Source organism: Scophthalmus maximus, chromosome 3, assembly GCF_022379125.1.
Source record: "Scophthalmus maximus strain ysfricsl-2021 chromosome 3, ASM2237912v1, whole genome shotgun sequence".
NCBI lineage: Eukaryota > Metazoa > Chordata > Actinopteri > Pleuronectiformes > Scophthalmidae > Scophthalmus > Scophthalmus maximus.
Genome location: NC_061517.1, coordinates 25559501 through 25585000, shown reverse-complemented (window position 1 = coordinate 25585000; position 25500 = coordinate 25559501). Strand labels below are relative to the sequence as shown.

General features: G+C 47.7%; 2 protein-coding genes across 5 annotated transcripts in view; both read right to left on the bottom strand.

Moving 5' to 3' along the window:
- npdc1b (neural proliferation, differentiation and control, 1b) overlaps positions 1–14201 on the bottom strand; it is an 18658-nt gene extending 4457 nt beyond the window's left edge. The window contains exons 1-6 of the mRNA XM_035639417.2: positions 13598–14201; positions 5602–5769; positions 3143–3232; positions 2815–3045; positions 1190–1256; positions 678–759 (exon numbers count right to left, since the gene is read on the bottom strand). Coding sequence (XP_035495310.2) covers positions 678–759; positions 1190–1256; positions 2815–3045; positions 3143–3232; positions 5602–5769; positions 13598–13667 — 708 coding nt within the window. The 5' untranslated portion in view covers positions 13668–14201. The remainder of the gene's footprint in view (positions 1–677; positions 760–1189; positions 1257–2814; positions 3046–3142; positions 3233–5601; positions 5770–13597) is intronic.
- A 3332-nt stretch (positions 14202–17533) lies between these two features.
- Positions 17534–25500, bottom strand: part of niban2b (niban apoptosis regulator 2b) — a 31975-nt gene continuing 24008 nt past the window's right edge. The window contains exons 9-16 of one of the 4 annotated variants that reach the window (XM_047330799.1): positions 25150–25337; positions 24809–24964; positions 22813–22926; positions 21149–21256; positions 19982–20093; positions 19336–19833; positions 19145–19209; positions 17534–19087 (exon numbers count right to left, since the gene is read on the bottom strand). In XM_047330799.1, coding sequence (XP_047186755.1) covers positions 18464–19087; positions 19145–19209; positions 19336–19833; positions 19982–20093; positions 21149–21256; positions 22813–22926; positions 24809–24964; positions 25150–25337 — 1865 coding nt within the window. In that variant the 3' untranslated portion in view covers positions 17534–18463. Of the gene's footprint in view, positions 19834–19981; positions 20094–21148; positions 21257–22812; positions 22927–24808; positions 24965–25149; positions 25338–25500 lie in introns of all 4 variants that reach the window. The other 3 variants (XM_047330798.1, XM_047330797.1, XM_047330796.1) reach the window with 3 other exon arrangements.

Here is a 25500-nt window from a genome sequence, read left to right as displayed (position 1 = left end):
GGGACGGGACTACCTCGCCGTTACGTAACATCAAAATGCTTTGGGCACTGATGTGAGTAATTATTACTAGAGCCCGCCCGATACGGATTTTTTTGGGGGCCGATGCCGATAGAGATATTAGGGAGTACAAGATTCCCGATGCTGGTACATTGACCGATATATATATCTATATCTATAAAGATATAGATATATATATATATACATATTTAATCTATCAATGATTCCAAAGATGTCGTTATCAGACCTTTATGGCAGAAATGTAATTGAGCCTTGATATTTTAGTTGAACCATAAACTTCATCATACATAACTATAAATTGAAAAAAAAAATTACAAATACAACCAAATAAATAGATTTTGAATGAATCTATTAATCATATCTGTTGGCCAATAATATCGGTGGGTCTCTAATTATTACAGTAATATCACTAATAACGAATCAAAACCCTTGAGTCAACCGAGCCGTCCGCTTGTGATGGATCACCTGAGGCCGATCTTGTCGCCAGGTCTGACCCGTCACAGTACTCAGTTGATTCACTGTTTGTTTTATTTGAAAAATCTCAGTTGGCGCTGGATTAGTTGATCGTCGTGTCCTGTACACAAATCCTGGATACAACTGTAAATACTTGTGGTGTACGTCTCTTTGCTCGTGACGCCACCCAGATATTTTCTGCTCACCAGATTGTCGAAGGCCTGGGCTCTGATCAGTCGGCGCCCGGGAGACTCCTCCTTCTGGGTCAGATGCAGACCTTTCTGTAATCTGGAGGAAACAGCAAACAGACGCTGTTTCATTTAAGATTCAGGGAGGCAATACGGTGCTTTGTGATGTTTTTGAAAAGCTGCTGGAAGCGACTGGCACGCACCGTAGAATTAACTTTTTTTGATTTATTTTGATATCTGATTAATCGCTGATTAAGTTTAAGCAAGAATTTGCAAATAATTCTTAAGAAGAGACAAATGTCTTGGGCTCTCGGGAAATTACAGCAGTCATAATTCTGACAGTTACTAGACCAATTCATTTGTGCGATTGAGAAAAATAATCTTCAGATTAATCAACAATAAAGGATATCTGTGGCCGCCCTGAACTGGAGGCGAAAAACAATACGCTCGCAGGCGCTTCTGTCAAATCCCGAAAAGGGAAACATGTGACATTAGTAGTGTCCAAAAGAAAAAGGGATTGAATATCTTACCTGACCCAACAGGCCCCTGCCAATATCAGAGCCAGCGACCCCGCCACGATGAAGACGCTGCTCATGACTGAAAAGAAATACATGCAGACAGTCAGGGGCAGGGAACGCCGCGCGGACCCGTGCGCACGGAAGGACGACATCCTCCCCCGGCGCGGGAGCAGACGTGTGCGGAGCAGAAGGGAGAGACGGCCCAGATAAGTGCATGGGGTTAGGACCCCGCAGCATCAAGCGCGGAAACAACGTTGATAACAGCAACGGAGCGTGGCAGAACTAACCAACAGGAATATACAAAGTTCTGTTCTGTACGACGGCACGGCTGATTTGAGGTCAGTCACGAGTTCGGCGCCGGGCCCGACAAAGGAGGACATTTTACTAAACCGATCTCGCTGCTTCCGACTCGGAGCTTCGCACCAAAATGGGCGTGTTTCTGAAGAATCATCTTTTTCATATGATTCTCATTTTCACGGTAGAAGACAAGAGTCACGGGGAGAAGGCCGTGTCCCCCGGAACCCACAAAAAACAAAAGGGGGGTCGACCGCTTGGCGCCAATCGCGGCGACCTGACGTCATAATTACAAAAACAACTCCGAACTTGCTGTCGTGGAAACCCCCGGGGGGAAATAAACAGACCATATTGTCACCATAAATTTCTGGGAAACGAGAGCCTGGGATTTATTTCCTGGAATACTTTAATTGTGTGTTTTCACGCTGATGACCGGAGCGAACCCCCCCCCCCCCCGCGCTCCTATCACAGAAAAATGGGTAAGAGGAGACGTTGAGAAACAGAATCCTTTGATTCCGTTTGTCAGGACAGTCCCCCCCCCCGGCCTTAAATGGTACAATAATGACATTACACTTGGTGCTGATGACTTCTTGTGGTCTTGGATTCATCTTGGGGCTGATTGTTAGGAGAGCACGTTGTGCTGCGCCAGCAAACACTCAGACTCAAGGAGACACTGACAAAGACGCCTGTGCTGATGTGCTGATACCATCCGTCCATTAAATGGGTGAAACCCGTATAAACAGGGCACCAGTGTCACGGTGGAGATTGGGGGGGGGGGATCATAGAGAGCTGAATCTGGGTCACCCTGTCCTCCAGGAGTCCTCCTGTACAACCGCGACGCGGCCTGGGACCGGGCCGATGCCAGAGCCGGCCCCTCTGCATGGGTATGGGAAAATTCTAAGGGAGCCGTCATCCGTGGGGGGGGGGTCGCCACAAACATAAAGTTTATTGCGGAACTCACGCTACCTAACTGCGAAAGACTATCAAATCTGATAAAACTTTCATGGAGTCTGGTCAGACCTGCCCAGACCCTAGAGATTTTTAAATCCTTATTGACAAACTCACCTTTTTTCCCAGGCTTTTAATTCAGACTGAGCAAGACACCCTTTTTATTTTACTTTTATAGTATTTCATGTGTCCTGTTCTCCTTATTGTATTGTATGGTTCATCGACCTGTACAGCAGTTTGGTCAACCCCTTGGTTGTTTTAAATGTGCCTTATAAATAAAGCTGGACTTGACTTGACATGCGTTTCGCTAGATACAGTCGTCAAATCCGATCCCCCTCACTACAACGCTCGGGTTTGGAAAACGGCACCGGCTCTTTTCCCGGCTCAAGACTCACCGATGAAGACGCTGTCGTTGGAGGGGTGGGGGAGGATGTGGGGGCCGCTGAGCAGAGCGCGAGTGTGGTTCGTGGTGCTGCTGCTGCTGCTGCTGTTGGCGGCGGGCGGAGTCAGTCTGGCCAACGTGACGCTCTGGCCGGAGGGCGGCTCCGTGGCCGACGCAGGGTGCTCGTAGCCGGGCCCGTCGGGCTGCTTGGTGTCGGGCTCGGGGACATCCTGGAGGGGTGGCGCTGAGACGGGGAGAAAAACGATTGGAGGGGCCTTACAAGCAGCAGGGCGGCAGCGGTTGATACAAACACGGAGAAATCAGTAGCCCCCTCCCGCTACCTGGCAGCCTGGACTCTGTCCTCTGTTCACTGATGACGGCAGACAGGAAGTCAATCTCCTCGTCCAGCTGGGGGTAAGCGCTCATCTTACCTGTAGGAACACACAACATCGGAATCCACCACTGCCTTGAATGAAACACTAAGTCGGCCATACATGTTTGTGTCACGTGTGTGTGTGTGTGTGTGTGTGTGTGTGTGTGTGTGTGACGTTGCACAGGCTGTATCGTTTTCTATCAACCATCAACTTTATATGGAAAATTAAAAATCGTAAACTCGTCACTGCTTCATCAGCAGCATGTTAACGCACCAGGTCCCCGGAGCCCGGTTGAAAACAAGCCCACCTGGATTCTCGCACTGATTCAATTTGTCAAAACCTAGTCCTTTAGCGTTTGAGTTCAAATAATGACTAGATAACTTCAAGTCCCCCTCCACTCAACAGTGTCTTTCGTCGGTTCCTGTCCTCGAAAAACGTCTGACATTGACTGCAGGGACTTGAATCTGGGGATTTCACATTCCTCTCCTGGACGAGGAGATTCCTGTGTCACTCCTGTGCAATTTGAAGTCCAAACGAGTCCTGGGCAAAGCTCGGTTAGGAACGTCACAGAGACAGAAAACCGAGCGGCCAATCGTGGAAGATGCGAACGTGAGGCCGAGCGTGTGCGGATGGGAGAGTAAATGTTTCATTTCTTATGTTATGGTACTGTTTGGTGTGAGTGGGAGAACAGATGTGATGCAGTGTGTGTGTGTGTGTGTGTGTGTGTGTGTGTGTGTGGGGGTGGATGACTGTGTGATCTACTGACACGCGGAGCTTTTCAAAGCGTGGGCGGTGGAATGGCAATAAACACGGGGAAGAAGAGAGAATGAAGGGGGGGGGGGGGCAGGCGTGTAGGGTGGCGGAGTGGGTCTTCCTCAGAATCATGAATGAAAAGCCTCACTGCGGCAACAGGGAGGAGCGAGAGAGGATGAGGAGCGGAGGAGGAAGAAACCCCCCCCCCGCAGGTTTATACTGTAAGTCTATTGTCTTTACAGCATCTCATGTACTGGCTTCAGTGTGCCGGACTGAATCTGATGCTTTAACTGCTAATGGTTTTTATAAAAAAAACACGTCATTTAAAATAATGATGATGCCTGAAAAAAAGCCAAAATCAAGATCGTTGCATTATTCCCATGAAAAAATGTGCAATATTGGAAAAAAATGCCCAACGTTGCAATTAGGGCTGCAACTAACGATCATTTGTTTCTTGTTTGGTCCATAAAATGTCATAAAATGGTGAAAAATGTTGTTCGAGTGTCCACACACCAAAGATATTCAGTTTACTGTCACAGAGGAGCAAAGAACCCAGAAAATATTCACATTTAAGAAGCTGAAATCAGAGATTTTTGAATAATTTTTTCATAAAAACGTCTTACACTGATTATTCGATTATCAGAGTAGTTTGGGATTCATTTAGTAGTCAATTATTAATTGAATAATCGATTAACTGTTGCAGCTCTAGTTGCAATGTTAAAATAATAATATAAAAAGAAATTCCTGGATTTGCCCCTCACTCCACTTTTCGCACCAAAATGTCATGGGTTCTTCCTCGGCCCAGCCCCGCCCACATCCATCCATCCATCTATCGAGTTGGAGGAAATCAGCTCTGTGGTTTTTGTGTAATAAAAAATGAAAAATCGACCAACAAACGGGTGAAAACGTAACGGCCTTGGCGGAGGGAACTTAAAGACACGTTATGTGTATATGTATTTTATTGCGTCTCGAGTAGAGTTACAATTTCGACTTGCACGTCACTATCAATGACTCAAATGTCTTCATCTCTCACCAAACCATTTCATCTTTTAATGTTCTATCATATGAGTCGCTTTCAGTAAAATTCAGCCAGTTGTTTTTCTAATTATTTAATTTAAATGCAACTTCTTAACAACTTTATTTTACTCCCTGGCCATGGTCAAACAGAGAACCAATGTAGTGCTACAGTGTATTTTTTATATACTATAATATAAATAATAATAATAATAATAATACAATTATAAATTTATAGAGCACTTTTCATTGCTAAAAGATCTGTCCTACAGCATCAAATAGGATACGCCGACTGGACCAGCTGTATCTCGGTACAATTCCTTTCTTCCTTCGTTCCCTCTGGGGTGTTGTTACTGGCGTTTTTCTTGGTACGCAGCACCTTCGCCAGCTCATTGTCACTTTTCAGCAGCACGGAGATTCTGAGAAGATCATTAGCTTTGGGAGACACAGCGCTGACACACACCGCTGACCGAGATCAACGGCAGCCGGGACGTTGTGATGCGCCCGCTGGGAGTCACGGACGCCACACTTTTGGTACAATACACGGTGCGTACAAACCCTGACAGGCTGATCCCCCTGATGTTTTATGAATGGGATCATTTTAGTTGAGCAACGCATGTACGTCGCTTTGTGATGTTTCACGACGACCTTCCACCTACCTTTGACGAACTGAGCAGCGTGCGGCGCCCGTCTCCTCTTCACCACACACCTGCCGTGGGAGTTCTCCACCAGGGGGCGCAGGCAGGGGCCGCAGTGTGAGCTGCCCGGCCGGCAGAAGTGTCGCCCGGCTCGGGCACAGTCCAAACTCCGAGGGCACAGGTGGGAGCCTGTGGAGAGAGAGAGAGATGATGGATGGCCAAACTTTGCTGTAAGGGCCGATTCGAGGAAAGTGCCGGCAGGGAAAAACGTCCTTGTAACTTGAGAGAGGACAAGAGAGCGGGCGACCTGACCTCGTCTGGGCTGCTGCTGCTGTCATTTTTTTTAGCTGCTGCCCGTCTGGATGGGAAAGGATATTCCTTTACCATGGTTAAGACAAAGAAGAATGGGGAGACAGTCCAAAGCCTGCGACTTAAGTTAATTCCTTTACAGGAACGGATCAACATCTTTATTCCCCTCCTACAGTGGAGTACAGGGCTGGAGTCAGGATGTGCTATAACCTAGTTCAGCAAAGACTGGAAGTACAGCTTACACCTTTACAGCTCATTGTCGTGCCAACGTGTACCTCCCCCTTCTCCTGACCATCACCTTCTTTTGTTGTTTAAATTTCTTATCTCTGCTGCCCCATTAAAACCAGGTCCGTTACCATTCTGAGTAAATCAGCCGTTTCAGGAAAAGTCAAACCAGCGCGTCCACCGAGATCAGAATAATTAGAGCCAACTATATCAATATTAACCCCTTCGGCTCCCTCGCCAGGATCGCTCCCGTCGCCGCTAATGGCACCGAGACGGTGGTTGCCATGACAAATTCCATGGCAACTGAGGAGGGAGTGACATCATCGGCGGGCGGGTGAGTCACCGCGCGAAAATGCACAAGTCAAGGATGGAAGGGTGTCTCGGGCTGCCGCACCGGGGAGAAGAAAGACGAGGATGACAAACGCCAAGATGGAAAATTAAATGAACAATGTTCATTTCGGACGGTCAACGATGATAGGACTGCGGTTATAGATGCTAAAATTACAGAGACACTAACATTCAACCCAAATACAATCTCATTTGCAGAGTGCAGAGCCCCCATCACACACAGATGTTTACAGACTAATGACCTTTTTGTTTTCACTTTTCTTGAATTTCTTTTCTAAAGAGCACCCATGTTCCGCACAACACAAATGAACCTTTCCAAAAATGATTAATACATATACATTTTCTTTACATATAATGAATACTGCTGAAGCAGCTATCAAATTGTACATCTCTCTCTCTCACACACACACACACACACACACACACACACACACACACACACACACACACACACACACACACACACACACACACACACACACACACACACGCACACGCACACGCACACGCACACGCACACACGCAATGGCCTGACCTTGGAGGCTACGACAGCATGCGGCTAATCTATGCAAAGCTTTACAACTGGACGACGGAGAGCAGAATGCACTGGGACCGCGTTGCTCCCCTGTTTTCTCTCAGCGGTGTGTGGGTGCGACATGAAGTCGCTGCATCCCGTCAAGTTCAGAATCCAGAACCAAATAAAAAAACACAAAAAAGAGGTCTTACTAACTGCAAATTAATGATCCTTTTCATTGTCGATTAATCCGTTGGTTATTTTCTCGATTAATCGGTCAGTTGATTGGTCCATAAAATGTCATAAATTGGTGGAAAATGTTGCCAAACCTCAAGATGGTGTTTCGTTTTTGTCCACACACCAAAGATGTTCAGTTTACTGTCACAGACGAGCAAAGGAACGAGCAAATATTCACAATTAAGAAGCTGAAATCAGAGAATTTGGCCTTTTTTTCCCCCTCATAAAAACTACTTGAACCGATCAATCGATTATCAAAAGAGCTGGCCATTCATTTACAAGTCGAATCCTAATCGAGGAACTGTTCTATAGCTCTATAGGAGATTGTCAATTGCTCTGTGAAACCTACAAAACAACTAGAAAAACCTTTGCCGCACAACTGTGCAAACCAGGATGGACTGAAGGTGTGGCACACAAGCGCTGCGGTGACCGCGAAAACTCTCCAAACTCTTCCGGCCGCACCGCTTTGAATACCTCTAATAAAAAAATAAAAAAAACGACTGCAGAGCTTCTTTATCTGCGGCTCTTCTGAACCGGGCTGCGGGTTCTCCCCTCCTGTACAAGAGGTTGCGCGAGGTCACCTCATCTTTGGCAGGTCAGGTCACTGCCTCTGGATGTCACTGATCTAAACACTCCATCTGTTTGACGACGACATGATTCGGAGAGTTAAATGCACCACGCTGACCGGGACCGGGGGGGCTTCTGGGACACTTTGTACGCACCAGAAATCCCCTCGACATACTGAGCTCCTGTAATAAATGCCTCTCCTTAAGACACCTACGGTCTCCGTCGTCCTGATTCAACCCCATCAATTTTCCCATCCCCATTGTGATGACGTCTAAAGTCCCAGTTTCCAAGCAACTTCTTGTCCCAAAGGATATTAAACATGTTCATTCCCCCCTCTCCTCTTTGACTTTATCTCAAGTGAAATCCATCCGTCCGTCCATCATCCATACCGCTTTTATCCATTAAAGGGGGCAGTAAGCGATTTTGGAGAAAGCTTGATTCTCTCTTTGTTGTTGTTGTGATTTTACTGCTCTGGCCGGGCCGCGAACCCGCGACCTCGGGTATGGGAGACGGGACGCACAAACCACCAGGCACAAACCCCAAAAGCGCGGAGTTGCAGGGCAAATGGACCGCGAGTAAATATTCGCTGATTTTTGCGAAATGTGTATTGCCTTATAATCGCTTACTGCCCCTTTAAGGGTCATGAGGGGGGGCTGGAGCCAATCCCAGCTGACATTGGGCAAGAGGCGGGGTACAACCTGGACAGGCGTTTACTGGGAGTTTAAGTTAGATTTTTCATTACCTGTTGATATTCTCTGCGAGCGCCGGCGGACTACGCGGCTATCGGGCATACGTGGAAAAGTGGTTGGCCACATCTCTTCATCTAGTCATTTGGGGTCCGAGAGCACACGTATTCCGGGGACCGACAACATCACTTTTCATAATACCGCCGACCATGTTCTGATTGGCTTAATTTTGTTTTTCCCAATCGGTGGAAAGAGCCATCCTCAGCACTCATGTCGCCAATACATCGAGGTATATGAATCACTGAAATATATTACGTCAGGTTTTTGACTATTAGTATTGTTTTGTTTTTTATTCAAGCCAAACAGAAAAATTACTTTTCTTATTCAATCAGATTGGTCCTCCTCCATCACCTCCAGGCACCTGTGCCTTACTCTGGGATGAGTCAGGGAAAGACAGAGACAATTTTAATAGCACCGCTTTCTATTCCTGACTCACATCTTGTGAAACTCGTTCGCAGCATTCCATCTGAGGCCTTAAAATAGAGCATGAGAAAGAAGAAATGGAATAAACCTTCTGTCACTTTGATCAATGATCATTACAGGATCCTCATCTCTTTTAAATAACAGGCCACGGGGTGTCGGTGGATGGTTGTGATGGAGTGTGTTTTCATGAATCATCCCCGTCACGAGTGACGCACTCTGCGGCCTAATTAACCTACTAACTGTTTAACCATCATGGGGCCGACGGTCTCCAGACAAACTGACCTGGTTGGAGGAATGTGACTGGATCCTCTGCACGTGTCTGAAAGCGTTTCTCGAGAATTTTTCCGCTGTCCTGGGGGGAAGTGACATTCACCGGGTGGCATCCGTGTGCGGCCGTGACGTTGCCAGAGACGGAACTGTTCAGGGACACCGCTGACCCTCATGCAGAGAAGGGATGTGTGCCATTAGACCACTGAACGATTAAACATTGCTTCTGGGGCTGCAACTAACAGTTATTCTCATCGCCGATTAATCTGTCGATTATTTTCTCGATTGATCGATTAGTTGTTTGGTCCATAGAATGTCATACAGAGGTGAAAACGTGTTTCCCAAAACCCCAAGACGATGTTTGTAAAGATATTTAGTTTACTGTCACAGAGGAGCAAAGAAAACCAGAAAATATTCACATTTAAGAAGCTGAAACCAGACTGTGACTTTGTTTTCATAAAAACTACTGCGATTCATTTAGTAGTTGAATACTAATTGATTAATCGATGAACTGTTGCAGCTCTAATTGTTTCCTTGCTTGTTAGCTCCAGAATTACTAGTCAGTTAAACAAATTATGAATATTTTTAATAATAGTAAATAATAGGGGTCGACCGATTATCAGTGCCGATATTCACCATTTTTATGGTCATCGGCATCTGCCACTTATAAACCTATTTGCTGATATGATGAATTCATTTTTAAATGTGCTACTTTGTCTCTGATGCAGCCGCAGTCACGACTCTCTGGACTTCATCAATGTCTCGTCCATGACCGTTTGTTCAACTTCATAATAGTGCTGCTGATAGCTCTTTCTGGTAAGGTCATGTTGAATGGTTCTGTGAATTATACATATGCTTTAAGGCATTTCAACAAAGTTTTCTGAAAGAGTTTTAATTATTCTAAGGATTGACGCCTCAAATATCGGTTTCAAATGTCGGTTATCGGCCTCTTAGATTAGTAATAATCGATATGGGTATCGGCCCCGAAAAAGCTGGTCGAGCCCTATAGTAAATAGACTTAAAGCCTTTTGATACCACATAATTATATATTGTGTATTAGTAGTATTAATTTACTAGTGAATCTAAATCAGGTTAGATAATTAGGTGAGTCTACATACATTTAAGCCTGATCTTTAGTAAATCTAAATATAGTTGCGTTGCAAAATAAACGTGTATTTACTAAACTCATAAGTTATATAAAATCTTTTTGAATTCTCTAATACAATTTTGTTATTAATTTGAATCTATGAAAAATTTAAACTGAATGAAACAAAGAAAATGAAACATATTTCATGTCCGTTTGTTATATTCTACTGTACGTAACCACTGCTCATATTTTACAGAGTGTACATGCTAAATAATTGGCTGAATATGTATGCGCCTGTGCTGTCCCGGCGAGTTGGAAAGTCACACTGATCATGCTCGACAGGAAACCGTTGCATTAAAGGAAGACTTCACTATTTTTGTCGTATTTTTTTTTCTTCCAAAGTCTGCGATGAGGAAATGTATATCAGATCTCATGTCTGTGCATCGAGCAGAGAGCTCGAGCTCACCAATGAGCATTACGTGTGTCTACAAACCAAAAACTTGGTTGTAGGAATGTCGGAATTATTTCAGAGTGTGTGTGTGTGTGTGTGTGTGTGTGTGTGTGTGTGTGTGTGTGTGTGAGTCATGCAGTCGTGTCAGAAAATGGTCTAAAAAAGCTTGAGCTGTGCTGGGATGTTATTTCTTTGTCGTGGAGACAACCAAGGGAGCTCCTGAAATCTAGAACTGCTGTTTACATGCTGATTGAAATGATAAAAAAAGGTGTGTGGATGTCACAATAAGCTGCGTGACGTTAAATGGTCACCCATGTCGGTGACAGGGAGCCCTTGAGCTCTGACAGCACGACAAAGTGTTTTTGACGAGAGCCAGACCACAGCCTACACCTCTGCTACGATAAGTGAGGCTATAACCGCCGCCGTATCCAGTGACACACACTGAGAACATCCATTGCCCTGGCACTGAATCACCCATTTCCCACCTCACTGGGATTGCTGCTGTACGGTCTCGCAGCCAGACGAGGCAACACGCAATCACTGGATTGGGCAGCGCCCACCATGCCATATCAACCGTGTGAATGACTGGTCGTGACTACACCGACACACAGGCACTACAGCTTCAGATTTCCAAGCTCAAGACTGTCCCAATAGCAGACTTCAACTTTCTTTGTTTTAATATCACTATCATCTTTCTCATTGGCATCATACTGACCTGTACTACTGCGTTGCCGCCATTCATTTTCATCACTATTAGCTCACAAATTTCAAAGGCAATCCCAAAATTCAGTACCCAAATTCTGGCAGTAGGCCTGGATGTAAAGCCATCCTCACATTGTTAAGTCGCTCAAATTTAAACTATGTCTCATAATGTGCATTTTAATATTGAGGGGCAAAGTCTAAGAATTGTCCGACTATCAAATTCATACTCTTAACAAATAGGAAGCAGTATATCACGGCGCAAGAGGGTATCCAACCCTCGAGCTCTGGTTGAGGCCCGTGTTCTCGGGACACAACCAGCTAAGAGGCCGCAACGTGATCTCTTCTTCTTCGTCGTTTTAATGGCGGTTGGCGACCAGCGTAATTGGCGCATTAAGCGGCACCTTCTGCTCTGGAGATTTCCCTTTGTCCTTTGACAGTGGCAGATATATTAAAATGTGGCTGAAAAAGCGACAGATTAGCCGTAGATGTGGTGACTTTTTTTTATTGTAGTGCTGTCGTTTTGACAGGTTCGAAAGAAGTTGTCGTTTCATGCTAAATATAGTGTACAACGACATGAACCGTTACCACAACCCTAGCCGTCGCCCGACATCTTTTGAATTCCAGGAGACATGACAACACGCAATGCGCATGCAGTGGACCAATGAACGAGCTCATTCTTATCTGGTTGTTGGTACCGTGTTCTCGGTCGCAGACATACCTCGACCCTCTGATAAGAACAGGAAATGCCCCCCGGTCCCTTCTCTGCCAGGTTTCAACCCTCACGCTGAGGTAACATTAGCTGGAATAAATCTTAACTCAGCACAGGACAGCTGTTGTCATGTTGCCCAACCTGCATGAAGATGTACAGTATCACTTACGGGGGAGGAACAGCGAGAGGTCGGACGGCTCCTACCCAGTTTACAACCCACCAAGTGGCGACCCCTTGGTTTTTGAACTGCCGTTGTGAAGCCTTGAGTTTAGCATTTTGATCAGCGCCATCTTGTTTTTTTGAGACCAGAAGTAACCATATTTGTAGGAGCGGGGTTGGTGGGGCTGATTTAGAGCCCGTCCACCTCCACCTGCCCAGCTGTCAATCACACGGTATCCACGCCAGAGTGCATTTATCGTCTATTCTCCTCTAAATGGGACCATACTTTAAATAAACTGTGCACAAGGGACACCTAGCAACAACGTCAGGCAGCAAACACAGGTAAAGCGAACGCGGAGGCACGCTGGAAGCGAGTGACCAATCACAACAGAGTGGGCCAGCTGGCCAATCAGAGCAGACTGGGGCTTAAAGAGACAGTAGCTAAAACCAAGTGTTTCAGACAGAGGCTGGAAAGAGGAGCTGCGGGAATGGACAGTGTGAGGAAACTGATGTGTTTACTGAACATTAGAACATGAAAGCCCTTTCAAATAATATCCCAAATTAAAATTATGAACCTGAATATGAGCATAATATGTCACCTTTAAACGACTCCATCAACAGTTCAAAAACCGAAAAGATGCTCATTTTACAATGACATGAGTAGTTTGAAAAGCTGGAACAGGGAAATAGATTATGGATGATTATCAGAAATGTTGACCTAGAGTCAATGAACGGACAAATCCTTTCATGGAACAATCACGCTTCATCTCTATCAACTTATAATATTCTTCGAAATTACTGATTCATTATTTCTTATTGAATTATATCCATAAATAAATTCTGCCCAATATTAAATGTCCATTACAATATATATCCTGATGCCTAGTGATTCCCTTAGTTTGCTTGAAAAAATTGAAACAATGAGTCAATTCTGTTGTTGTTTGTTTGCCAGTGATGAACTTGTATGTTGATTTGCAACTCGGGTTAAAATCACCTAATAATTCCAATCTCTGCATCCCACAACGAACACAGACGCACAAACAAAAACAATCAGGCGCGTAAAAGCCATGACTCACCCAGCTGGGCGAGCAGACCCCCCCCCCCCCCCCCCCAGCTGAACCATCACAGCAACATGATCATAATCTCATTGAACAAGTTGGAGTTTGTGCACATCATAAAGGCCTTTTGTTTTTTTGGGGGAGGGGGGGGTGCATGTCAGTCGCGGAGGGGGCCCTCTGCAGCTCCACAGCCCCGGACCGCGCATGGCTCTTACCTGTCAGGCAGGTGCTCAGCGCCACAAGGGCCGCGAGCATCGCGCCCCGGCCGAGCAGCGGGGCCCGCATCCTGGGGCAGAGCTGCGACGACGGTCAGGGGACACGAAGACCGGGAGGAGGAGGCGGGGGCTCGTCGGCGCGGATCATTCCCCCATCCCTCGAGGATCAGCGAGAAGAAGCCCCGGGGAGAAACACGCACACGGCGTCAACAATGAGACGGAGAGAGGGCGCAGATGAGTTCAGGGTCGCACGATGCGGGGCGCGTCCCCGTGGCCACTGTCCACTGTCCACTGTCCACCGCCGGGGGCTGTGCAGGACGCAGCCCGAGGACTGACTGACTGACTGGATGGATGATGTGGTGGTGGAGGAGGAGGTTTCTCTCTGGCTGCTGCTGCTGCTGCTGCTGCTGAGGCGGAGCGGTGGCAAGTGTCCGTCCGTGACGTCAGCACGCCGCGCTCCGCGGCTGCGCCGCCGCCTCCGTGCTGCGTTCAGGGGGCGCTGGAGATCAGTGCTCGTTTTGAACCACTTTATTATTCTGACACTTAATTATCATTCAGTAGAAATAATAAGTGGTGGTGTGTGTGTGTGTGTGTGTGTGTGTGTGTGTGTGTGTGTGTTGCAGGGGTGTGTGTTGCAGGAGTGTAGCACCAAAATGAAATATAGAGTTCAGTCTCTCAACCAATGTAGTCAGCCAATTTCTAATTTATGTTATGACACTTATTACTCAATCATTACAAACAAAACAAAAAACTTTTAATTCCGGGCTATCCAGACATCATCAATGTGGAAAAGAGATTTTTGTCATTCCACTACAGTCCTGCCATTAATTCCGGGAATCCCTGACTAGTCTGTATGTAGTCATCTCTGATTGGTGGACATGCAGTGACATCACCATTCGGTGATTTTCCCAGAGGCCCATTCACCATTTGCCAAAAGCCCACACAAACATATTATGGCAGTAGTGGAGTGTGAATGTGAACACCAGATAAATACACTCCGGGTTGCATACAACACATTTCACGGGGTCACCATTAAATTAAAATCTCAATTTTAATAGTGACGAACCTTTGTATATGAAATTTCATAGGGCTTTGTGTATGAAAGTCTACATGTCAAATTCAAAACGTCCTATAATTGTCTGATTGACACTGGGGGGGTGGTCTGCTGTCGGTCAGAAGTGGAACTGGTCTGTGGAAACGGAACATTTAATTGTCTTCAGTTAAGCTAAAGATAAAAGGTTAAAGCCCCAGTGTGTAATTATTAAAATGTTCCCATCTGGTGGTAAAGTTGCAAACCGCAACCAACTGAGCATCTGACAGGGGACACTTTATGGTGTACGTAGTCTGGAACGTTTTGTGCAACAACCGCATTCAACACGACGGAGCAAACATGGAGACTCACACGGAGGTCGGCTCCACCTCATGTGACTATATTTAACTCGTTCAAAGTTGATTTTATATATATATATATATATATATATATGTATGTGTGTGTGTGTGTGAACACAGTTATGGACAATATATTCAATTTCTGTTAAAACGTTCTATTAGATATTACACACTGTAGCTTTAAGAATGATATTTATATTATCTTATAATCTTTTATCGTGAATTAACTTTTTGAGGCTGTTACCTTAATGCCAATAGTGTACATGGAACTGAAAACAACACGGGAGCTAGTTTGACTTGTGTTCGACTGGGGGTCGACCTGCCTGCACTCATCACAGTATGCGCATGCGACACTTAACAGTAGTAACATTTCAGCATTTACAGAAGAGCGTGACGCGGTTCATGTCGTTCAGACAAGTCATCTAGTTCGAGACTCAAGTCGACACTTTTCCCCACACACGCACAATTGAGCCTTCGTTCACCTTGTTGCCGTGGTAAGGCTGCGGTTCGCCACGGTAACGGGATCAAGGGGAAATACTCATGAGGTCACGTTGGGATCATGGCGGAATCAAAGGCACGCTCTGTGTGCCGGCACGTCATGAGGCTCCGGAGAGCGTCAGCCGGCCCTGCATTCAAAATGAACAGCGAAGGAGGCTTTGCAGAACGGCATGGACGCAGGGATTAACCCAGAGGGGCAAATAATCCAAGAGTGTGCTAGCACCTTTGACCACAGCAGAAGGTTCTGGCAGGAGCAGGAGATCTTGGAGCATCACAAATCGGATCTTAGGAGGGCGGAAAACTTGCGGCTCAATAAGGCCCTGGACAGGGAGACCCAGACCACGCACACGTGGAAGGACATGGACACTCTTCTGCAGGAGAAACACGCCTCCGAGGCACGTGAGCAAGAGCTGTGGGAGGACCTCTCCATCCTCTCGGAGCTGACGTCCGGGGCCGAGAAGCGGGAGCAGAAGGCCCTGCTGGAGAAGGAATCGCTCCAGGAGCACGTGGACGAGATATTCGAAGAGGCCATGTCGAACCTGACCGCGTGGGAGGAGGAGAGAATGAACCTGCTGAGGCAGCTGTCGCAGGCCAAGGAGAAAGCCAGGGCCGCCATGCAGGTGAACGAGGCCCTCCAGAGCAAGATCCAGGCGCTGGAGAGTTCCCTGCAGGGGGAGAAAGAGCTGAGTCTCATCAACGAGGCGATAATCAGGACTCAAGTGCGCGAGCGGAAACTCCGGGAGGAGCTGGAGGAGGAGGACAGGGTCCACCGCTCGGAGGAGCGCTCCATCACGGAGGCGGTGAAGGCTCTCCGCGAGCAGATCGTGGCGCTCGAGCAGAAGCTGATGAATCAAGTGGGCGGGCAGGAATAAGTAGGGGCAAAAAAGTGATGAGCTCAGGTAGGTAAGTAAGAAGAAAATCGAGTAAAAAACCCTCGTCTTTTATGGCTGGATAAAGACCGATGGGAGCTTCCACCCACCGCAGCCGGATACTGGATGGACGGATGAACGCAAGCCGGTGTCTCCTGGGTTACTTGTTCGAGCTGCAGTAACACAATGAGGCCACACGACGGTGCCGTTGTTCAGGCAGGCGCCGCCGTCGGCGGGCTCCGCCTTCCCCTCGCCCAGAGTTCACTGCTCCAGTGGGCACAGCCCCCAACTTGGACCTCTGACCTGCGGAGCTGCACGATCCACATCACGATTAATAACAGCGTCACTGTATCCAGAAGTGTCAGTGTTATTTTTTTTGCGATCGCAAGAGACCGTACGATGGAGCTTGAAGCAACTGTTCTCTCTCTTCTCCTCCTCCTCCTCCTCCTCCTCCTCTCTCCCCTATTTCTCTCCTCTCACCCCGACCGGTCGAGGCAGATGTTCCGCCCACAACCGAGCCCGGTCCCGTCAGCGACGTCTTCCTGTTAAAAAGGGAGTTTTCTTTTCTTGCTCATTGCCGGAACAGTTGGGTCTCGACCTCATCATCAAAAAGCACCTTGGCGGTAACGTATGTCGCGATTTGCCCGCTGTACAAATAAAATTGAATTGAAGTATTTTAAACAAATATTTGATCTTTTCATGAGGAGGTCAGGTGGCCTGTTGGTTCAAATGTGTGCACGCGGCCCACAGAGGACAGGACATCGCCCGTAACACTGGCGATTGGCACTTTTTCGCCCATTCATTAGGAATTTTGTAATTAGAGCCCGACCGGCCGATAATATCGGATTTGAGCCTTTTAATGGGCATTTATGTTTACATTTTATTTAAAATAAATGTTCTTAATATGTTCTATGTATTTGGATTTTCAATTTATAGTTATTTATGCCAAAGTTCATGGTTAAACTAAAATATCAAGCCTCTTAGGAATCATTGACAGATTTAAAATATATATATATATATCGGCCGATGTATTGGTATCGGGAATCTTGTATTTCCAAATATCGATATCGAAATGGGTTTCGAAAGAGCAAAGAGTAACACCCACTGCTATCTCTTGAGTAGTGACCCAACCCCCCCCCCCCCCCCCCACCCCAAAAAAAATCAACAGGGGACAAAGTGGTAATATTTAATCGATAATGATTTATTACCAATAACAGTCATTTGTAAAGAAGAGTAAAAATACATCTAAAAGAAAATTGGTCAAGAAAGAGAGGGGGGGGGGGTGAAAAGCAATAAATAAAACGAGGGGTCAGTGGAGGCATCGCTGAAATCATATAAAATTACGTAAAAAGAGATTGGTCATAGACGCATATTATATATATACATACATTTCTTTGTTTAAGGACAGACTCATAAAATAGTGTTACTCCCACCAGCACAGGAGGAAACGGCCAAGTCTCCAAACGTCAGCGTGAACATGAAATGACTCTTTCCTCATTCTGGAGCCTAGTTTTCTGCTAATCACTCGATGACCGGTACGAATTCTGTTTTTTACATCACACTGTTCGAGATGCCCATCACCCAACTGAGTTTTCCCAAAAGGACAGACTGTACTCACACACCAACGTCGCACCGAGGGGCCGCACGGGGGCCGGACGGGGCCGACCCACGAGCCCGATCGGTTTACAAGTGTTTCACCAACAGCGCCGGCGATCCTCGAGCCGTCACGGACCAGAGGTCGTCGGCCACCGTGCTCACATTTACCACCGGGTGAAGAAAAACTAAAAACTAAAAGGAAAAGTGTGAAAGGCTCAAGTGTTTTGCCGAGGGCTTTTCTGTCACATCCAAAAAATCTAGAGAATCACAAACGCACACGGGGAAAAATGACAACTATAAAAAAAAAGAAAGAAGAGAGATGACGACAGCACCTGAGCCCTGCTCGGTGAGTGATTATAAGCTGGAAACTCGCGTGGAAACGGGGCAAAAAAACCACCAAACGAATGTGGTTCAAACAGCACGGAGTGCGTTTCGAATGTTTGGTCCGGAGAGACGGCGACGGCAACCGGGCAGGATTCAGTTCAGGGTCGAGCAAAGTCAAGACGTCGTGTCATCACTGCTCGCCGGTCGAAGAGTCTGCGGCGGTGGTGGCGGCCCCCCCGCCTCCGGAGGAGACGAGCGCCGCCGCCTCCGCCCCCCCTGCTCCTTGGCTGGTGGGCGACTGGAAACCGCTGTCGTCGTGCGGAGGCGGTGGGAAGGCGGATGGGACCCGTGGAGCCGTCTCTGGATCCGTTCCTGTGGCCCCCGACAGGATTTCACTGGGAGGCGCTGGAGGCAACGCCTCCTCTGACTCCTCTGGTTTGGAGGGTGGTTGTTCGTCCTGCATCGGCTGGCTGTCCTCTCCCGCATCCTTCACCTCTCCCGCATCCTTCACCACTCCTGTATCCTTCTCCTCTCCCGCATCCTTCACCTCTCCTGTATCCTTCACCTCTCCTGTATCCTTCTCCTCTCTCGCATCCTTCACCTCTCCTGTATCCTTCACCTCTCCTGTATCCTTCTCCTCTCTCGCATCCTTCACCTCTCCTGTATCCTTCTCCTCTCTCGCATCCTTCACCTCTCCTGTATCCTTCTCCTCTCTCGCATCCTTCACCTCTCCTGTATCCTTCTCCTCTCTCGCATCCTTCACCACTCCTGTATCCTTCTCCTCTCCCGCATCCTTCACCTCTCCTGTATCCTTCTCCTCTCTCGCATCCCTCTCCTCTCCCGCATCCTTCTCCTCTCCCGCATCCTTCACCTCTCCTGTATCCTTCTCTCCTGTAGCCTTCTCTCCTGTACCCTTCTCTGAGGCCGAAGCACTTCCTGGAGCAGACTCGACCTTAAGTGAGACGTCTTTAACCTGCTCTTCTGGTTTGGAGGGTGCTTTACCGTCCAGCATCGGCTTGCCGTCCTCTGCCGCATCCTTCTCCTCTGATGCCGAGGCACTTCCTGTCGCAGACTCGACCTTGAGCGAGGCGTCTTTAACCTGCTCCTGTGGTTTGGCGTCCTCCTCCTCATCCTCCTCCTTCAGGACAGAACCATTTGACAAGGCCGGAGGGTTCGCCGGCGCTTTGGGACTCGCGGGCTCGTTCAGTTCAGGGGAGGCCTTGCCGCCCACGTTTTCCTCGCCGCCTCCTTCCTTCTCCGGCTCCTCCTCGTCCCCCTCCGGGATGGCGTCGTTTCCGCCCAGCGGGTCGAGCGTGATGGAGGGGTCTTCCACCTGGATCATGGACACAACCTGCTTCGTCCTCCTCGTCTTGTGGTGCTCCCCACCTTCGCCCTCGCCGCCGTCCTCGCCGTCCTCCCCCGCCGCGGCTCCTCCGACCTCCTTCGCCCAGTCGATGGAGGGGCTCTCCCCCAGCAGGTGCAGGCTGGGGTCGCTGTTGCTGAGCACGATGCTGTCCCTGTACAGGTTGTGTCTCCTCTGGACCGCCGCCTCCTTCACAGCTACAGGCAGAGACAAGTGGTTAAAAGGTGCCTCGGATTGAGATTAACGTCTCTACGCGTTCACGTTGAGCACGGCCTTTTTCGTTTTTTGTCAAGAAATTTGGCGATGTGTATGTGAGCCGAGGGACGGGACGGATCCCAGACTCACCCATCATGATGTCCTTCATGACCGAGTGCAGCACCACCTCCTCAAAGATGTTCTCCACCAGGATGAAACGGGAGAAGTCCTCAAAGATCAGCTCCTGGAAGCGCGGCAGCTCCTGGTGCTCGCGAACAAGAAGGAGAACAAAAAACCCTTCAGAACCTTTCAACACCTGAATGGAACACGTATCTAATCATCTTTCTAATTAAAAGTGTTTTGCATCAGTTTCTTATTATCCTCTGCGCCGCAACTTCCTTTTAAATTAGATGGCGATGGACTCAGCTTGGTAGACACGTGTATCACGACAAGGCCTACAAAAAGGCTTTCCTCGTCTCGCTCAGGGAGTCGTTCTTACTCACACTACGTTTACAGCTGACACACAGGAGCAACACTACGACCCATTTCAACCACACCAAAAGCAGAGGGCCACAAGTACAAGTGGATTATTGGACTGTGGCAAAACAACTCTTCATTCATAATATATATATATATATATATATATACACATTTTCCTTTTAAAATCCAACATGTTACATTCTGACTGTGTAGCTACAATGTTGCACTTCATATACAGAAAGTCACAGGTTCTGTGGATTGATATTGAAATGTTGATGCCTCCAATTCTGACGTTACCCGTTCCAGGACTAGAATATTGATATTTAAACTCAGTCATTTGGGGTAAATGTGTATTTTATCATCAACAGTGCAAAGTAACTAACTAACTGTGTATGTACCGGATGATAGGAACTACTTATCCTTCCGCCTGTCACATGGTCACATGTGAACGACGGCTCTGTGTTGCTATGGCGACGTTTATCACTGACCGCGGGAAAAACGATTCACTAGACGAGAGAGATTGAGACGGTTCGTATTCTTAAATCTTCGGATTCTGTTGAGACTTCCGTCTGGAAACACACATATTTCTACTAGTGTCTTTTCTTTTTTCCCCGGACTTTTCCAGACCTGGAAATAACTCAAATCAAATTCCATACTTTCCCATAGTGCGGAGGAACCCTGTGTATTTGACGGTGCCCAAGTGCACAGAACGCGTAAACGTTGCCAATGCATGTTGGATATTTTACTCCCATTCAGAGGCGGGCGCGCGTCAAATGAACAAAATGCATTTTCCGCTAATCTTTTTTCTTTGTTGACAATGTGCTCGGGGCCACTCACCGAGCCACAGGAGGGGCTGAGCTGCTTCAGCATGTAGGGGATGAAAATCTGGAGCAGGGCCTCGCGGAAGAAACGCTTCCTCACCGTGCTGCTGTCGTAGTCAAACTTCTGAAAAACCGAGAAAAACACGACATGAGCGCACGCACACAGGACATTCAATGTTTCCTCAGTCTAAATTTAAAAAAGGGACATTTCCTCTGTTGAAATGATTGATGATGATGATGATGATGATGTATCACCAGTGCTGGAAAGTACAGGGTACAGTTACTCTGGTACCCTAACTTTCATCAGGTACTTGTACTTCACTTTCTGAGCATTTCCGTACCTCTACTCCACTACATTACATTTAATTACCCGTTACATTTCTGATGAAGACGTTGACGTGAAATAAAACATACATAACTAAAGACGATACCGTTGGTTCCCAACATGTGTGGTCTGTGACCCCCGACGAAGGGTCGCGTCCGCCGCGGGACACTCATCACGTTTGACATCTCATTTTGTCTAAGTTGCTATAAAAATGCATAATAAAGATGGAAACAAAGTTGTGCTTGAGAACTATCTACCTTTCCTTCTTCTTTCCTAACTCATTGATCATCTCGCGAGTCACGACCCGTCAAATCCATTTTTGCTAACCCCTCAGAAAGGCCTGACCGGGTTGGGAACCGTTTGCAGTATTCGTTTACACGGAAGACCGGCAGTGAAATAAAGTGGCACAGAGTCAATCCAGTGCACAGCAAATTAAATGAGTGATTTCAGACTGAGCAATCAATTATGGGTTTAATTGGGGTAATGAGGGTTATGTTTTGTGATGCATGAAAGTTTTTATCAATAGTTTTCATTCACAGATTCGCTAAAGACAGTGATTCATTCTTTGTTGTGTTGAAACCTCTGACAGCTAGATGGCAGTGTTGTCATCCACCTCCAGCCATTTGACTCCACTTCGATTACATCATGTATACGGTGGCGTGTTCTTTACACTATGACAGTTTGACTCAAATGGCAATATGTTGCATCGCTTACAGTATCGCAATATACTGTATTATATTGCATGGTCACCCCTGTATCACGATACGCATCGTATCACCACATCATATTGTCAGAGCCTGAAAGTGCTTTTCCCACTCCTGCTCCTGTCTTGGGTCTTTTGGTTTTCATTTCAAAGCGCCGTTTTAAAACAAGCGACCTCTGTCAAGGCAGGCATTCAATTATTAAACATAATCCCAGTCCACACACCTGACACGGCCGCTCATGTCCACTGGGCCAGGCGCGCCAGTGTAAACAGGGAGCAGACCGTCTACGCCGCAGTTTCAGTCGCTTAGTTACAGGAAATACTGCGAACGAGGAAGAGCGACGGGGAGAAGTCCTTGGTCTGACAGCAGGGTGAACCACTGGCAATACACTTGGAATCCATTATCCCACAGTCGCCTTTTCCTGTTCCCCTACGGGAAGAAGTCACGTGACAGGAGCACAAGGAATCGGGGGAAGGATACGTCCCGACTGATGATCAGGAAGCGAACGTGAACGCAGTGTCCCGACTCAGTCACCACCTCGGAGTCTTTCACGGTAAGACTGGGCCAACGGCGTTTTTCTAAACGTCTCCGCTTCAGGGGACTGAAAACTCCGATCGACCAGCGCCTGCGGCCGTTTGTCGTGTGTTTTACCTTGATGACTCGGTCCTGGCAGCGCTGGATGGTCTTACACAGCTCGTCTGTGCCCAGAGACTCCAGGCTCTGGTGAAGGATCTGCTCAAACGTATACACGGCATCGTCCATTTGCTGCGGGGAGGGAGGGAGGGAGGGAGGGAGGGAGGGACACACACACACACACACACACACACACACACACACACACACACACACACACACACACACACACACACACACACACACACACACACACACACACACACACACACACACACACACACACACACACACACACACACACACAGGTGGGTGACATTACAGAGGCCGCATTTAAAGATGTCCGCAAGTGAAATAATAATGATAAATCATGGATAGAAAGAAAAGTGGTTAAGATTTCAACCAGGAATTCAAAGTTGAATACAGAATAACGCTCTGCACTCAGTCCTGCTGTCTGACTACAAATACCACCGGCTCACTCTTCCCCTGTTCTCCATTTGCCCCAGCCACTGGAAGCACCACCAGGGGGCGCTCGCCCTTCCGCAGTTCTACTGCGCCGCCCGAAACCTTCCACACACCCCGAGCACGCTCTGCATGCATCGTTATACCGTAGCATATTCAAGGATAATAACATCATCAATCACGTATTATTCATCTTAATTGTTTCCAATCTGCCAACGAGGCTGGGGAACATGTTCCGCTGAGGTCAGACAAGAACGACAAATGAATATGGATGGCTCCGCCGAGGTCTTTAAATATCATCAAAGTATCGGTAATTTAATAATAACTCCCTGCGGCAACAGAACTCAAATATTGACCTCGTTATCTCGCTGCCGAGCTCACGGTCATCTGCCGCGTTCACGAGCTCCCTGCGAGGAAACAACGCGTGCAGAGCAATGTCCGGTATTTTTCGGGGCAAGACGTGTGCCGCCGGCGGGCGGACGGACATTTATCGCAAAAAATGACTTGCAGCTTCTAAATTGAGTTGGTAGTGAGCACTTCAAAGACTTTGACAGCGTAGGACTTCAGGAAATGATCGACAGTCCTGACTGCCAGAATTCTCCGTGAGAACCTGTTTTCCCGTCTTGACAGCCAGAAGATGATAACAGGCCCTGGGCTTGTTTCTGCAGCGTGTATTTTCTAAAACGTGCAAACAACACTTTCATATCGTCGCATTTGCACTCTTCAGTATTTGCATCGCAAAGAAATACGACAGATACGATCTACACTCATGTCAAGACATTTATAATTTGGTGCTGAGCTGTCTTATTCCACACCGCCTCAACACACTGATTTCACTTAAAACTTTATCAAATTAGATAAAAGAACAAATAAAATGGAAAAAATACTCAGATTAAATATTAGTTGAAAGCTGTTTTAAAGGGTCGGTTCATCGAACTTTACCGTCTCGAATGACCTCCGTCTATTGGGATAGTCGTGGTTTTAGTTCGATCCCGACCCATTTACCGGAGGGTCAGTTAAATCGGCCATTTGGAGCCTTTCACAGACAAACCGGCATCAGGAGGAGCTCCAACGAAATCCGTCCGTCCGGAGTCTCAGTGCTTTGACATGAATCTGGTAAAGTCTGAGACAAACTACTCCATCCGCTATAAGGAAGTTCACATGTTAAATGAGGCTTCACGTCGGTGGACACCTTGGTATCGGAGATTTGTTTTCTTCTCTAATATCGGCATCTACCCCCTAAAAATCCATATGGGCCTCCAGTTTTATTGCTCAGATCCCCCGTCTCTGACATCTCTGCATCGCCCCCGGCACAGTGTCTCGCCCGTGACCGACTTTGCAAAACGAAACGTTTGAGTTCAGCAAAGTCCTCGCGGTCAGGGTCCTACAGTTGTGTACACAGGATTCTTATGCAGAGGAAATATTACTGATATTTCAGGCGACTCCTGTTGGCTAGTCTATATCCTATATGACTATCGGACCGAGCTGAGCAATTGCCTTGGGGAGAAAAGCGGCGGCGGCGGCGGCGGCGGCGGCGGCGGCGGCGGCTCACCTCTCTCATGAGGATCTGGGCCCTCTGGACGAACACCGAGGGGCTGGAGACGTCGAACCGCTGCTGCAGCCCCTCCAGGCTCAGGTGCTCCACCTTCTCGTAGCAGCTGTTCATCTTCACCGGGTGGAAGGCCAGCATGGAGATCTTCTCCATGTGCTGAGGAGGAGGAGGAGAGGGAGGATTCGGACAAACAACAAGAACCATAAGCGGCTTGAAACGGCTTTCGGGTTCCGCAGATACACAAAGACACGCCGGTTAATTCATGTCATATTTGGGGTCTCATCAGCTGCATATCAATCACGTCACAGCAGCACAGACTGGGAGCTCCTCCTCCTCCTCACCTGTGCCACGGTCTCCTTGGTGCCCTCGTTGAGGGTGTTCTTGCTCATGTCCACCAGCTCTCTGAAGAACACGTCGCGGACCTCGGAGAAGCCGCGGCTGGTCGGCTCCATCAGGGCATCCAGGATGGAGCTGATGTAGGGCTGGATGCTCACCTTCAACAGCTTCTCAGCCTTGGGGAGAACCACGGCTGTGGCGGCGTGTGCGGAGCGGGGGTCGGGGACGAGGGGCGAGAACACTCAAGTTAAACTCATTCAGAACAAAGCGCATTTCAGCTGCAGCTGAAACAACGGGTGGGAGGAACACCGCCGCTTTCCACTGCGCCACTTTCATCGTCGACTAGGTTTCGCGGC